The sequence below is a fragment of the Mirounga leonina genome, unplaced genomic scaffold (assembly GCF_011800145.1).
Source record: "Mirounga leonina isolate KUSES-001 unplaced genomic scaffold, KU_Mleo_1.0 Mir_176, whole genome shotgun sequence".
Taxonomy (NCBI): Eukaryota; Metazoa; Chordata; class Mammalia; order Carnivora; family Phocidae; genus Mirounga; species Mirounga leonina.
The window spans coordinates 40,172,146-40,186,859 of record NW_023270454.1 but is presented as its reverse complement, the minus strand read 5'-3'; the positions used below and the strand labels follow the sequence as shown (position 1 = coordinate 40,186,859).

Here is a 14,714-nt window from a genome sequence, read left to right as displayed (position 1 = left end):
CAGAATTACTAGACGAACCAAAGAGGGTTGGCTTTTGGAAATGTTGTTGTTCTTGCTTCAGAATACATATTTTTCTCTCTTCACGCTCTGCTTTAGTCTTTACACGGGTCAGTGTAGGTTTTGGGGGAGCAGGATTGAAGGGAGGTTATTGCTTTATCTCTCCACATTGCTCAAATTCATCTTGTGAAGTTCTGCCCAAGGGTCAGTGGCTAAGCTTACACTTAAGATTCTGATCCTTAGTTTCCTGATTGTTCCCTTGACTCTAACTTCTTTTTCCCAATGCCGCTTTTGTAATCCACATTTTATTTATGCAACAATTGCAAAAATTTCCCCAAGGGGTCATTGAGGATGTTATCAAAAGTACCTCAGATTTCCTGAACTGATAAGTTAATATTTAAAACTTTTTAGAATGGTGCAATGGCTTCTGTCTTTCTTTCTTTTTCTCTTTCTTTCTCCCTGTCTCTCTCTCTCCTTCTTTCTTTCTCTCTCTTTCTCTCTGTCTCTTTCTCTCTTTCTTTCTTTCCTATTTTAAAACGTCAAAGACTTCCTGACATGCTTTGGCCATGGAAATGGAACATATTTTCTCATTAGGTTAATTAATGGCTCTGCTTGGGTGGCATAATTTGGTGTAAGTTTCCTTTTAGAATTCTGTCATAACTAAAAGGATCTTATTTTTGTTATGTTTTGTGGTGTCTTTAAATTTTTATGACTTCTACTTTGTTTAGTCTGTGTGTAATCCTTCTTTTGAAACCTAATGTCCTAGAAAATTTACAGTTTTCTCTCAAAACTGGCACTTTTTACATTTTACGGTGATTCCTGTTTCTTTGGTTCTCACTAGAACTTCATTTAAGTCCTTAAGGTGTAATTCGCAGCTCAGGGAATTTATGATTACATCGTCAAAGTAAACTCCCCAAGTGCAATATATTAAATCTGACAAGATGCTGTTCATTAATCTTTGAAATATAGCCAGGTGTGATGTAGTGAAGTGAGCCTTCCAACTAAGAACAGCTGAAGAACTCCAAACTGCCCCCCACTGGGGAGGATTCCTTCCTCCCCACTGCCAAGGCCGCCTGGGTGGGGAGGGAGAGAGCCAAATGCCCTTCCCTTGCCAACCGTGGTGTTCCCTGTCTCTGCTAGTGTTCCTACAGCCCTGCAGCTTCTCACCTTCTTATGCATTCATTCATTCATTCATTCCATAAATATTATTAAGACCCTACTTTGGGATAGGCACCAGGTGGACCTGGAAAGACACTAGTGACCCAAAGAAGACCAATCCCTTGCTTCATGGGGCTTACAGTTTTAGGGTCTAGCTACACTAGCTATAAACAAAGGCCTCAAGACTCCTTTACTCAATACCACCAAACCCATGTGAAGCACACTGCACTGCCTGAATATTCAGCATTGCTTCTCTGCCTGACACACAGCTTTGATGCTCAATGACTCCCATAACCTGTGAGTGAGACCTCAGTACAGTCCGATGAGTGCATGCCCTGACAGAGATCTGCAAGTGGCGCCTCAAGGAGGACCAGCCAACGCCACGCTGGGGGCAATCGATGCTTGGTCAGAAAAGCAGAGGCTAGCTAAGCACCATGCAACACTACCTCTAGAACAATATGGCAGGGAACTCTAGAGAAAAGGCAATGCCTCTTAAAGGAATTTGTGGACCCTTCTGCTTGTCCGTAGAAAACATAGCCAGCTAAATGCAATGTGGTACTCTGGATTGCATTCTGAAACAGAAAAAGGACACGAGTGGGAAAACAGGTAAAATCTGTATGAAGTCTGGAGTTCAGTTAATAGCAACATACCAATATCGATTTCTTAGTTTTGTCTAATGTGCATTGCAGTGTAGATATTAACACTGGGGAAGCGGGGTGACAGATGTTTAGAAACTCTTCAATAATCTTGGCAACTTTTCCACAATTCTAAAACTACTCCAAAATAATAGATTTATTTTTTATTTTTTTTAAGATTTATTTATTTATTTTAGAGAGAGAGGGAGAGAGAGAGAGCACACGTGTGTGCACAGGGTGGGGAGGGGCAGAGGGAGAGATTCTTTAAGCAGACTTCCCCCTGAGTGTGGAGCCTGATGTGGGGCTCAATCCCAGGACCCTGAGATTATGACCTGAGCTGAAATCAAGAGTCAGACACTCAACCCACTGAGCCACCCAGACGCCCCAATAAGTTTATTTTTTAATGTTTGTTTATGAAACAGAATCCTTAAAATGAATAATAAAAAGCTACTAAAAACAAAAGCACATAGTTGGCATTGGGAAAAGATATAGCTCTCAATGACAAGCTACAAAGTTTTCTTGAAACTAAGGAGAAATATACCTAAAAACTCCAAACCCCAGAAACTGGATAGTCTATAAAAGACAATATTCTCACTGAATTTTCCCCTTTCTCCCATGCTACTTTAAATTTGCTCCCGTTGGTTTTAAGGTTACCTTTCAAGGCATGTGTAAAATGAACAAGTATGTAGTAGAATCTTATGTCCCAAGTTAAAGACGCAAGATTCCTATGATTTTATTATTTCTTTAAGATTTTATTTATTTGTCAGAGAGAGAGAGAGAGAGCGTGAGCACAAGCAGGGGGCGCGGCAGGCAGAGGGAGAAGCAGGCTCCCCGCTGAGCAGGGAGCCCAATGTGGGGCTCGATCCCAGGACCCTGGGATCATGACCTGAGCCGAAGGCAGATGCTTAACCGACTGAGCCACCCAGGCATCCCCATGATTTTATTTTTTAACTCTGAATTTACAACACTTGTTCTTTTAATCATTGCCACCTTCCCTAATTCTCTCTCTCTTCCTCTCTCTCTCTCTCTCATACACACACACACACTCCAGATCAATGCTGAAACGCAGCTAGCTTGTCCTTTCCTGTATGCACACATGCTCTTCATTTTCCTATATTTGCCTGGCCATGTAGAAACTTCTTTTTAAGTAACATAAGTATTTATGTGCGCAGATTGAAGATATTCCTGGCTTAGAATTACATTCAAGAAGACTTGGCTTATGGCATCCAATAAGTGATCCTTGTTTTTGTTAGACTTGTTACACCGTGGGGTAGTTACACAATATGTGCAGTACACACTCCCATTTAAATCTTTTCAAGGAGAATTTTCTGTTTCAAAATAGAAATGGTGGTGATGAAAGCAGTATTTTTTTAGCTAGCTGCATGCTTGAAAAGATAATGGTTTTGTAAACCAACTGTAAACCTCTGAGCAAACTGCTGGCTGCCATACAGAGCTTCCTCCAAGAGCAGAGACAGCCTTTCTTTCTTTCTTTTTTTTTTTTTTTTTTTCCTCAGTAGGTTCCAACACGGGGCTTGAACTCACCACCCTGAGATCAAGACCTGAGCTGAGATCAAGAGTTGGGCACTCAACTGACTGAGCCACCCAGGCACCCCAGAGATAGCCTTTCAACATTCAAATGATGCCTTGTCTAAGATGAAAATTTCTCCCCATCGAGGGAAATGATCATAGAATTAGACTGTTGGTGCTGGGAAGATTTTTAGAGATCATCTCATATAATTTTATTGCATTAAAGATGGGAAAAGAGGCCAGGGGGCTTATGCTGCATTCAAGGCTTTGATGACAGAGCAGAACCAAAACCAGATATCTAGAAGCCAGGCCCACCGCCCCCACTCTGTGCCCCACGCCCTAGGGGGTTTTAATATGAATACTCAAAAGGTTTGCTTTGTGTTCCATACCTTCATTATTTAAATGAAATAGTATGTGCAAACAAGTCATTGATAAACTGGGATGGGCCACACACATGTCATCTCTGATGTTATTGTTATCATTAGTAGTACCTCTAGTGGGCCATGAGAGAGAAATGACGCATGCAAATTCCACAGATTCTATACTGGAAAGACAGACACGTTTTACATGCTGATAATCATCTTCTGCCCTATCCCTTCTGATGCCACTGCTTTCCCATGGGGTTCTCTGTTCTCTTGAAGGAACTGCTTTTTAAAATTCCTTTCCTTCTTTTGGACTTTCATTCTCTCTCTTTTAATATATATAAGCCGACAAGGAGGACTCACTGAAGAACAGGGCCCAGGTTTCTAGAAAGGCTCTACAAATAGGAAGTAAAACCACATCACACCATTTATCGGCCAAAAGTAATAAACCCAGCCAGCCTCAGCGCCCTCTTGACTTCGTCAGCAACTAACACTCCTCATTTCTCCCTTTCCTTGCAAAGGAAAAGGAAAAAATGCCAGGCAAAGAATGCCAGGCAAATCAAACCATGGGAAAAATAACACCTTCAGACTCAGGGCAAAATTCTCCTTTCCAGTCCTTGTTGCAGATGTCCCATCCGGTATGCTTGGCCGAGTATGCTGCTCTTGGAACGAGATATGGAACACAGGTTAGAGAGAAGATTTGGGCCAGAGACTGGTTGTTAATTTTTAATGCATAGTTGTAAAGCCTGAGAAATCTCACTATGATTTAGTTTCATACAATAATCAAAACAAACCCATATGAGATGGTTCCTTATACATCTTTAATAAATATGCCTTCTGATTGCCCACAAATTATATTAATTAGATGCTCCTCAAATCCATGAGTCTGTGCTTAATTAATTGACAGAATAAATGGCAAGCTCAAGATTCAACATTCTAATATTTGTCCCAAACAGAAACTTCTGTGGTGATTGCAGCCTGGAAAAGCCATTCTTGAGTCTTTCCTTTTTTCCACCTTGAATCCATCTGCCTCCTCTCAAGTCAATAAAGGATTGTATGAAGACAGGCAAAAAAGCCCACCTTTTTAATGTTGGCTTTCACCTTTCTCATCAACCAAGAGTAGCAGCTGAGAGAAGAAACTCACAACCACTTACGATGAAACACCCTTTCGGAAATACAGGGTTTTGGATTAAAAAATCAAATAATCTGGATCTCAAACCTTGCTCTGCTGTGAACTCACTGTATGGCATCTCCAGGTTCTCAAATTCCTTTGAAGTCCTCCGACATTCTGTTTTAATAATAAGGATAGTTTCTTCTAGTTCTAATATTCTTATTTGATTATCCCTGGAATTAGATTTCTATCGAACTGGCAAGAATACATCAGTATCTTCAAAAATGGTGTCACATGGGTGGAGAAAGGCACATGCGTGCTTTTATCTCTTGAGATGGGTATAAATAGGGGCAAATGAAAATTCTATGACCAGAAGAAAAAAAAAAATCTTCCTGATTAGGACACCACTCGAGTTCTATTCATTTCCCATCCACCCAACATTGTCTTTAACTGCCCTTCTTGTACCTAGGGTTTCTTCCAGGAGAGGGAAAACAGCAGAAAACTCAAATGCATCCAAGGACACCTTTTCTCCTATGATTAAAATTCAACCAAGAAGATAACATTTTAGAGGCGCTGCTTCATGACTAATCCTTGTTTTTAAACAGGTTCTGTTGTGAATGGTTGAAGGAAGGAGTTAGCATGCACTGAGCCCACACTCTGCATCAGAATGAGTGCTCCCCATTTACTATTATGCACTCACCTAGTCCCAGCACTGACAGAGAGATAGTATATCCCTATCTTACAGAGGGAGAAAACTAAGGCACAAAGAAGTATACTAACTTGCCTGGGCTCATTTGTCTGTAATAAATGCTGAATTAGAAATCTAAACCAAATGTGCCCGGTTCTAAAGCTTTTCCTGTACAACGTTTGAGCTTGTGCATGCAGTGCTTTGTCTCCTAGAAAAAACAGCTTATTACTGGTATCTAAGTGAAGTTTCCTTTCTCAAGACAAACCTCATTACATCATGCAATTATAATACTTTATTTAAACTATCAGGCACAAACTATTGGATTTGATGGGTACTAACATAAATTCAAAATAAAGAAGAAAAGAATATTCTCATTTTATAAATCTGAAACCCAATGTGTGATCGATCACCCTTGTGGAAGATCCAACCAATGTTTCAAAAGTCACCGAAGGACTGGGATGAGCAGCGGACTAAGGAGATTCCACAGTGGTCGTTCTTTTCAGTATTTCCCTACCTCACCCTGGCCTCGACCCCAGAGAATTTCAAGAGGCAAAAGAAGCAGGAAAAAGAAGGCTGGCTGGCGGGGCAGTGGGTCAAAGGCAGGCCCTGTAGAGTGTAAGGGCCACCAAAGTGAAAATCCAAGAACCACCCATGATAGCTTTGTTTGCACTCATGAGAGGCTCTTTGAAATTCACTGACTGGGATTAAACTCCCCCGACATCTCTTCATCCCATCCCCCCGTCCACGTACACACACTATTTATTGACTTCTCTCCCCGCTCCCAGATCTGAAAAAACCGGGGCGTGTGAGGGGGAAGTGGCAGGAGGAGCTCCCAGGTGTCTTGCTCCAAGGGATTGGAAGGGCTCAGGTTTCACCTCACCACCATCCCCCCCACGTACCGGTTCCTACTGCACCCATCACTCACCCTGACAGGCACACCTCACACCTTTGCCTGTCTTCATGGGAGGTGTTTATAAAAAAGGGCACTTTTCTGTGAGAGCCAGACCTTCACAGAGCAGCCAAGGAGACAATAGATGACATGTTTGCGGGAGTTGCTATGCCTGAACTTCCCCAACAGCTGTCTCTGCAGGATATAGGCTTTTGTGAGGTTTTGTGTTGCAGGAGAGAGGAAGAGAGAAACAGGTTCCTTGTCTTTGTATTGGAAACACATCTGTAAACCTGTCACATTCTACGGCAAGTGAACCAAAGGTAAACATTCGGTGGTACTTGGAACTCCACCCCTGCTCTGTTGAGGAAGGTTAAAATATGTTGGTGAAATGAGAAATTTGTCTGAGACGAGGTTCTTCTCCAAACACAAAAGAAGGGTGTAATTTCAAGCATTTTCCTCCTTGGACTTAATCATGAATATTAAGCATTGGTACCCAAGTGCCAGAGTAACAAACTAAAATAAAGACCACCCATCAACTTAATTCCAAAGGCTTATTTCGTGTAACTCAAGCTCCAGTTATCTGAGAGTGAGTGATGCTATTCACAACTGCCCACAACAAAAGCCAAAGGGTTTATGGCAATTTGACCTTTTCATTTTTCACCCGTTTATTTTCAGATAGTTGGAAAAACATTTTTCACTTGTATTTGATGACATGATTTCTAAAGTATCTTGACTAATTTCTCAATTAGCCAGGATCACCCCAAATGCCACTCACACTGAATCATGGGCCAAAGGGGCCATGATTCAGTGACGAAATTTAAGCAAAACATAATTTGAACCCAATAATCCACGGTACTAATTCATAGAAGCAGTTGGCTTTCCCTTACGTTTGTAGTGTTTGCCACATCTTAAATATCATGGCTTTTATTTCCTTCTATGTATTTTCATTCTATTTGGGCCCAAACACTCCAACCTTCTCCCACTGGCACCAACGCTCCATCCTCTGCCCTTGACATTTTAGACGGAAATGAAAGATTCTATCCTTTGTCATTTCAGAGTGCAGAGTGCATTCCTCTTTCCTGTTGAAAACAAGAAACACAGATGTTTCAGTCAAAGATCTGTGATTAAAATAATTTCTGCAACAGAGACATCATGCCAAAAGCAAAAACACATTCATAATGCATTGTTTGTCTGGAAAAATAAACTGCATTACAGGGAGGAATGTAGAGCAAGGTAATCATAGAAACCCAGAGACATAATCCAGTTAAACTTCTTGACCTGTATCAAATGTTGACAATTCTAACTTCTCTGTTCCAAGAGAACTTTCTGGGACACACGTGCAGCATTGCTTAAAAGTCCTGCCACCTAGTGGAAGAAGTAAATATACGAGACCTCAGGTAACCTGCTAGATGGAGAGACCTTGAGAAAAACAGCTCCTCTAGCAAAAAGACTTCCCTTGAAAAATCATATTGGGTTAGCATTAGATCTGCTTTTCATAAAGTATCAAGATTCATCGAAATGGGTTGTTTTTCTCTTCTCTGTTCAATGCATCACATTCAAGATAGGTAAGACTTGAGGTCAAGCCCTCAGAACTATGGGTGGGATCCACAAATAGCTTATGGGAATCATTGTGTGAATCTGCTTTGGTTGATAGTTTTCAAAATGGATTCCACAGAGTTAAGAAATAAACCAAATCCATTCCAGCTTTCCCTGGTGGAGGGCACTCAACTAGGCACTTAATCCTCCAAAAGCTCAGCAGGAGGACTCTTTATAAAAAGAATTTCTTTAGTTGGCGAAGGGAAAATATCCTGCCTGAACTGGAAGGTAGATCATTAGTGGCTGGACCTCACAGATAGCCACTAAGTTTCTGAGAAAACTTCCTGATGAGTCATGTTGGGAAGGAACTCTCCAGAAGGGCTTTGAGCAAAGTAGTATTCTTGAGTAAGATCGACAATGCTTGCTTGGCCCAAATGATATCAACAGATGTGTTATGACAGCAGTCAGTTCCTCAGTGACTTGAAGGAGGGAACTGGCCTGCCTACCTGGCCAAGGAAACAAGAGAGTCTGCGATGGGCAAGATCAGAAATAGTGTGGGATTACTGTACATTGCAAACTGACATGTTTCTATGGTGCAAGGCCACTAAATACACTTGCCATTTTCCAAGGCCTATTTTAGATTCTTCTTTGTCCATGATTAAATGCAAATGCTATTAGGCAGATGCCTACTAGCTCTCTTTGAAGGTCCAGGGCTATTCTGAGAGAAATAACATTTGCTTCTGGTAAGAAAATTATGATTTCAGACTCCATTAGTTGTATCTTCAATTCCATCCTCTATCTCTGGGACAAACGATCTAGTGGCAAACACTTGTGGATAAATGATCTACCAGTGAATACTTGTGAGGTTTAAATTAATATGTATAAAACACTTTGGAAGGAGTTATGAAAGACAATCCTACCACTCAATATTCAAGAATTATGTTCTGTGCCTTTATCCAAACTTGCCATTATTTGTTCAGTTTTTTTAAACAAACACCATTGTTTACAGACTTTGATTTGATTTCACAAAGAATTTATTTCATAATTGAAGACTGAAGTGCTTTTCATAATTTAATTATTAGCACTGCTACATTCAGGAAGGGTTTTTCCATCGCTCTTACAGAAAAGAATTTTTTTTTTTTTCAGTTTTAGAAACAAGGGAACCTATAGAACTGGTTCAAAATAAAAGAATTACGGTATTTCCAAAGAAAGCAAAATATTTTTTGTAACAATGACTAATTATTGTCTTATTATTTTGTCAGTTATCTCTAAAGATTTCATAGCCACACCTATGGTTACATCATCTTCCTTCTGAAAAAAATTAAATAAGAAGCCAATAAGTGAACCTGAGACCTGCCCTACAAAAAATATTAAAGAGAGTCCTGGGTGAAATGAAGGGGCACTAGACAGTAACTCAAATCTATATAAAGAAAAATGAGGGCCAGTAAAGGCAAACACATGGATAAAAATAAAAGACAGAATAAATGAAATTTTGTTTATAATTCATTTTTTCCCTCCTCTCTGACTTAAAAGACAACTGCACCTAACAACAGAGTGCCAAAAAACATGAAGCAACAACTGACAAGATTGAAGGGAGAAATAGACAGTTCAACAATAATAGTTGGAGACTTCAAATACTCCACTTTCAATAATAGATAGAACAAGAGACAAAAAGAAATCAATGATTAAATAGAAAATTTGAAAAGCATTCTAAGCCAACCACACCTAATGGAGAGAACACTCTACCCAAGAACAGGAGAATGCACATTCTTTTCAAGTGTGCATGAGATATTGTCCAGGCTAGATCATATGTTTTTACTGACACAAATATCCATAAATTTAAAAAGACTAAAATCATGCCAAGTATGTTCTCTGAGGACAATAGAATAAAATTAGAAATCAATAATAGAAGGAAATTTGAAAAAGTCACAAACATGTGAAAACTAAACAACACCTTCTTAAAAAAACAATGCTTCAAAGAAGAAATCACAAGAAAATCAGAAAATGCTTAGAGATGAATAAACCTAAAATACAGGGATGCCTGGGTGGCTCAGTCAGTTAAGCGTCTGTCTTCAGCTCAGGTCATGATCTGAATCCCGGGATCAGGTCCCGCATCGGGCTCCTTGCTCAACGGGGAGCCTGCTTCTTGTGCTCTCTCTCCCTCTCTGACAAATAAATAAAATCTTTAATAAACAAACAAACAAATAAATAAATAAATAAATAAATAAATAAACCACAACGTACTTATGAGATGCAGTTAAAGCAGTGCTTAGAGGGAAATTTATAGCTGTAAAGTGCTTATATTAAGAAAAATGATCTCAGGGGTGCCTGGGTGGCTCAGTCAGTTAAGCATCTGCCTTCGGCTCAGGTCATGATCCAGGAGTCCTTGGATTGAGCTCCACGTCAGACTCCCTGCTTCTCCCTCTGCCTCTCCACCCTCCCCGCCCCCCGCTCATGCTCTCTTTCTCTCTCTCTCTCAAATAAATAAATAAATCTTAAAAAAAAGAAAGACAATCTCAAATTAATAACCTACTCTTCCACCCTAAGAAGAGAAAACTAAACCCAAAAAAGTTTCCTTTTTTGGTGAAATTAACTATCTGATTCTAAAAGTCATGGAAATGCAAAGGACTCAGGATAGCCAAAATAACCTTATTGAGGAACCAAGCTGGACAACTCACATTTCTGAATTTCAAATTTACTATAAAGCTACAGTAATTAAGACTGTGTGGTACTAGCATAAGGATAGACATATAGATCAATGGTATAGAATTGAGGGTCCAGAAATAAACCCACACATCTATAGTCAGTTGATTTAGACAAGGGTGCCAACACCATTCAGTGGGGAAAAGAATGGTCTTTTGAACAAATGGTCTCCAGAATACTTAAAGAATTCTTACAACTAAATAATAAAAAGACAACACCATTAAAAATGGGCAAAAGATTTGAATAAATATCTCTCCAAAGGAAATATATAAATTGCCAATAAGCACATGAAAAGATGCTACCATAATTGGTCATTAGAGAAATGCAAATAAAAACCATGATAAGATACCACTTTATACTCACTAGAATGACTGTAATCAAAGACTGATAGTAACAAGTGATGAGGATGTGGAGTATGAAAGCCCTCAGACATTGTTGGTGGGTGTGTAAAAGATGCAGCCTCTATGAGAAAAAGTTTGGCACTTCCTCAAAAAGTTAAACATAGAGTTTCATTCTTAGATATATTCCCAAGAGAGCCAAAGTATGTAAACACATAAATATGCATACAAATGTGCACAATATCACTATTCATAATACTGGAAAAAATGGAAATAACCCCAAATGTCCCTAGACTGATGAGAGGAAAAACAAAAGGTGGGCTGTCCATTCAATGGAATATTGTTCAGCCATAAAAAGGTATGAAGTCTCAAGCTTACCCTGGATGGATGAACCTGGAAAACATTATGCTAAGCTAAAGCAGCCAGGGTGACACATTATATGATTTCATTTATATGAAATGTCCAGAATAGGCAGAGGGTAGTTTGGTGGATGCAAGGGGCTGAGGAAAGGAAGAAGTGGTGAATGACTACTAACAGGGGAATTCTTTTGGGGATGATGAAAATGTTCTGAAATTAGATGGTGGTGGTGTTTACCCAACCTTGTGAATACACTATAAGCCATTGAGCTGTACACTATAAACAGATGAGTTCTGTAGTATGTGAATTGTATCTCAATAAAAGAAATGTAAAATTCTGAATTATATATAACATAAAAAAATAAAAAGATGATTATTAGTATCAAACCATTGCTCACACACACAATTTTCTAATGCCTTGTTCTCACAATGTTGTTCATAGGTCAGCACCAAAGGCATCACCTGCGAGTCTGTTACATGCAAAATCTCAGGCTTGCCTCAGACTACTGAATCAGAATCTGTATTTTAACAAGATCCCCAGGTGATTCACATGCACATTAAAATTTGAGAAGCACTACTCTAATTCAAGAGTTTTCATTCTCCTATTTATGGTGTGTGTGAAAAAAATTAAATAATAAGTCCAAGAGGCACTCTAATTTCCTTTGGTGGATTACAACTCACCCACTGTGTGCCATCTTAGTGGGATGGTAAATTCAGATGCCCTGAGTTGGTCTTCAGAAGTCATAGGGTTCCTGGAACATCCTTTCTCTTACTGCTGACCCCTCCCTCTTTCCTGACCACCCCTTTCCCCACTCACCCCTGGCCTGATCCCAGCCAATGGATGAGTTGGTATAGGATCAGCTCTATCAGACTCCCTCTCCTGAAACTTGGAATCTTGAGGGTAATAACTCAAGGAGAGATGAAATAGCTGGGTTCTGCCACTCCAGGAGAAGCCCCCTAATGACTATATATTCCTTTTTCCAAATCTGTTTCCCCATAAGTTTGGTGAAGTCTTAGATAGCTTTCAAATAAATGTCCTTTTGTTTTGTTCTGTTTTGTTTTGTTTATGTTACTCAGAGGTGGATTTTAGTGCTTGTAAAGAATCCTAATTGACACACCACCCTTTAATACTGTAACAATTGGTTGGAATACACATATGGTTCTAAGGCCTTATTATCACTGTTTGGATTCATAATCATGGCTATCATATTGTAGATATTATAATAATTATTAATAGGTATAATTGTGATTGTTAAATAACTAGGCAAAGGTTAAAAGCTAGTAAGTGGCAAAATGTCTGTCAACTGATGACTGGATAAAGAAGATGTGGTATGTATATACAGTGGAATATTACTCAGCCATAAAAAAGAATGAACTCTTGCCATTGGCAATGACGTGGATGGAACCAAAAGGTATTATGCTAAGCAAAATAAGTTAGTCAGAGAAAGACAAATACCATATGATTTCACTCATATGTGAAATTTAGGAAACAAAATAAATGAACATAGGGGGAGAAAAGAGAGAGAGGCAAACCAAGAAACAGACTCAACTCTAGAGAACAAACTGATGGTTACCAGAGGGGAGGTGGGTGAGGGATGGGCTAAATGGGTGATGGGGATTAAGAGTACACTTATTGTGATGAGCAGTGGGTGATGTATGAAAGTGCTGAATCACTAAATTCTACGCCTGCAACTAATATGACGCTGTATGTTAACTAACAGGAATTTAAATAAAAACTTGGAAGAAAATAAATAAATAAATAAATAAATAAATAAATAAATAAATAAATAAATAGCAAGCTATTAAGTGCCAGAGGTAGCAATCATACAGAGCAGTCTGACTCCAGGATTAATTTATATAATTCACTTTGAAGGGGATAAGGCAGGAATAAGGGGATAAGGTAGGAATAAGAGAAGGTAAGAAATTGGGGCTCTTATCCAATGTTGAAGCTATGGGAGCCAGGCCCTATCCACAGAGCCCAGAGCCTTATACTGCTGAATGACACCTCAGAATTGATCTGAGCTCCTACTGGCAGAATATGCTCATACACCCATGTTCACAGCGGCATTATTCACAATAGCCAAAAGGTGGAAATAACCCAACTGTCCATTGACAAATAAACAGATGAAGAAAATGTAATATATACATATGATGGAATATTCGCCAGCCTGAAAAAGGAACGAAATTCTGACATGTGTTACAACACGGATGACTCTTAAAAACATTGTGCTGAGTGAAATCAGCCGTATGCAAAAGAACGAATGTTGTACGATTCCACTTTTATGAGGTATCTAGAAGAAGGAAATTCATGGAGACAGAAAGCAGTACAGTGGTTAACAGAGGCCAGGGAAAGGGTAATGGAGATCATTGTTTAATAGGCACAGAGTTTCTGGTTGGGGTGATGAAAAAGTTCTGGGGATGAATAGTGGTGATGGTTACCCAACAACGTGAAGGAACTTATTAAGACTTAAAACGGATAAAATGGTGCAGGGGATACAATATTTGTGTCCTCCCAAAGAGAGTGTGTTCAAGCCCTAATTGCCAATGTGATCATATTTGGAGGTGGGACATTTGGGAATTAATTAAGTCATGAGAGCAGAGCCTTCACGAATGGGATTAGTGCCCTTATAAGAAGAGACAGAAGAAAGGTCTCTTGAACTCTTTTAGCCACATGAGGACAGAGCAAGAAGGCAGCCATCTGTAAACTAGGAAGAAGGCCTTCACCCAAACCCAACCTTGCTGGCACCCTGATTTCAAACTTCCCAGTTTCCAGAACAGTAAAAATACATTTCTGCTATTTAAGGCACTCAGTCCATGGTATTCTATTATAGCAGCCTGAGCTAATAAGACAAAAAGTATATTTTATGTTAAGTGTATTTTACCACAACTTAGAAAAAAGAATTAGTATCCAAAAAATTTTAAATCTAAGAAAGAAAAGTGAAAGTAATATACGATTTACCAGTATTTTTATTGGTAAGAAGATGAGCCTCTTTTAGTTCGAAGTAACAAAAACCCCAATCACATAATTTTAGCAAATAAAGGGAATTGATGGATTCACGTAACTATGAAGCCCACGCTTAAGCCTGGGTCCTGGATGTATGCTGTGTGCCATCTCTGGCTAACCTCCCCGTATGATTACTGCAACCTCAAGCCAGCTCTCCTGATCTGGGGCTAGAGCTAGCTACTGGCAGCTTCTACCTCCACACTGTCTCCCGGTAGTGGCTGTACCAGTTCGTATTCCCACCAGCAGTGCCAGAGAGTTCCCTTTTCTCCACATCCTCGCCAATACCTGTTGTTTCTTGTGTTTTCGATTTTAAGTGATTCTGATAGGTGTGAGGTGATATCCCACTGTAGTTTTGATTTGCATCTCCCTGATGATAAGTGATGTTGAGCATCTTTTCATGTGTCTATTGA

The 14,714-nt window shown here is 39.5% G+C and overlaps 1 protein-coding gene across 1 annotated transcript in view; it reads right to left on the bottom strand.

Annotated features, from left to right (window-relative positions):
• Positions 1-4,652: 4,652 nt before the first annotated feature.
• The window catches only part of ANAPC10 (anaphase promoting complex subunit 10), a 226,378-nt gene continuing 216,316 nt past the window's right edge, over positions 4,653-14,714 (bottom strand). Inside the window, exon 5 of the mRNA XM_035022995.1 lies at positions 4,653-7,446. Within this exon, the coding sequence (XP_034878886.1) occupies positions 7,420-7,446 (27 nt within the window). The 3' untranslated portion in view covers positions 4,653-7,419. The remainder of the gene's footprint in view (positions 7,447-14,714) is intronic.